The following is a 1,443-nucleotide window of genomic DNA, read 5'->3' on the forward strand; positions in this document are numbered from 1 at the left end:
CCCTCCCCCCGCCTTCCTCCTCGCTACGCCCGGCCCTTCTCGTGTGCACCTCCCCGACATCCGCTCTGTTGTTGTTTCATGCTTGTCAAGCGCGTATTCGTTCCCAGACACGTGTTGTTGCGCACGAGCTGAACTGATTCCTAGGCTATCAGGACCGCACAGCAACATCATCGCATTCCAGGTGACCAATTGTCCTTCCCAAAGTTAATTTTGTTTTGCGTGAGGAAGCTACGCACTCGGCTTGGAACCAAATTAAACAAGCTCATCGAAACCACTAATTGCTTGCAAAACCAATTAATTTGGAACAATTTGGAAAGAGTACCACAAGAAATTAACGAGTGAAAAAACCCAGGCCGACTGGACAATCGGTGAACGGTAGGCGCTCACCTGACAATCGGTATTTTTGAACACAAGGCTGCCCTGCGAAGCGGGCAGTTCCGTCCGATCAGATTTAATGTCAGGCGTGATGAGCTGGTTGCCGCCGGCGTACCGATCACTTGTCGACCAAACGAACGTAAAGCTGGCTCACCTGTCGACAATGTCGCCTTCTCTCATACAGCAGTAGGGCGGCGCACACCGGTGCAAGTCCAACGAACGTTCATTTGCTGGGAGAGATATTTATATGGGAGAGTACGCGGGGAGATTACTGTCGGGCAATGTCGGGCGACGTCCTGGGTCATTGTCCTAGTCATACTTGCATGTCAAACAACTGTGCAAAGATTTAAAAAAAAAAAAGCTTGAAAAGAAGACAAGACAGTCGAAGGGAGTGGCCATAAATTGTTCAAAATAAAATTAATTATAGCTAACACTTTTTGAAAACTGTTTTGGATTCATTCGACGTTTTTAACACGTTGAGTGCTACGTGATACACAGAGTGTACCCTGACGTACAAACAAGAGCTCACGGAGCTCATGATCGTTAAAAAAACACGTTGGGTTTTTTTGTAGTAAACTGTCAACAAACTGCACTGTCAGAAAAAAAAAAACACAGTACGGACTGGTCAAGTACTTGCCTGGTCGCAGACTGACCTAACCTACTTGACTAAGTAAGGTACAGTATTTTGAGGTACAAAAGTACAGTATCCTTTAACATGGGGTCATGGGCACCACAGCAAAAAAGTACAGTGATCATGTACCTCATTTCTACAAACATACCGTCCTTTTGCTGTACTTTGGTACAGTATTTCTGGCAGTGAGCCAAAGATCATGCTAACTCAATTTAATTCACCGTAAATTAAAAATTGTTTCTTGATGCTGCACGTTGCTGGAAAATTAAATCGTGATTTGACAAAAAATTCCCTCCTAATTTTTCTACGCAAACTCTTCGAAATGTACGTAAAGTAATGAACAGTCTGTGATTCGGTTGTTTTACCAAAAGCTGGCTTAAGCGAAGTGAACTGGATCTGTACCCAAACTCAACCTGATTCGTTGGCTCGATCCTACA

At 44.6% G+C, this 1,443-nt stretch overlaps 1 protein-coding gene across 1 annotated transcript in view; it reads right to left on the reverse strand.

Moving 5' to 3' along the window:
* Positions 1-622, reverse strand: part of LOC113207246 (aromatic-L-amino-acid decarboxylase-like) — a 6,856-nt gene extending 6,234 nt beyond the window's left edge. The window contains exon 1 of the mRNA XM_026423726.2: positions 530-622. Within this exon, the coding sequence (XP_026279511.1) occupies positions 530-555 (26 nt within the window). The 5' untranslated portion in view covers positions 556-622. The remainder of the gene's footprint in view (positions 1-529) is intronic.
* Positions 623-1,443: the final 821 nt, after the last annotated feature.

The sequence above is a fragment of the Frankliniella occidentalis genome, unplaced genomic scaffold, assembly GCF_000697945.3.
Source record: "Frankliniella occidentalis isolate FOCC.00 unplaced genomic scaffold, Focc_3.1 Scaffold58, whole genome shotgun sequence".
Classification (NCBI taxonomy): Eukaryota; Metazoa; Arthropoda; class Insecta; order Thysanoptera; family Thripidae; genus Frankliniella; species Frankliniella occidentalis.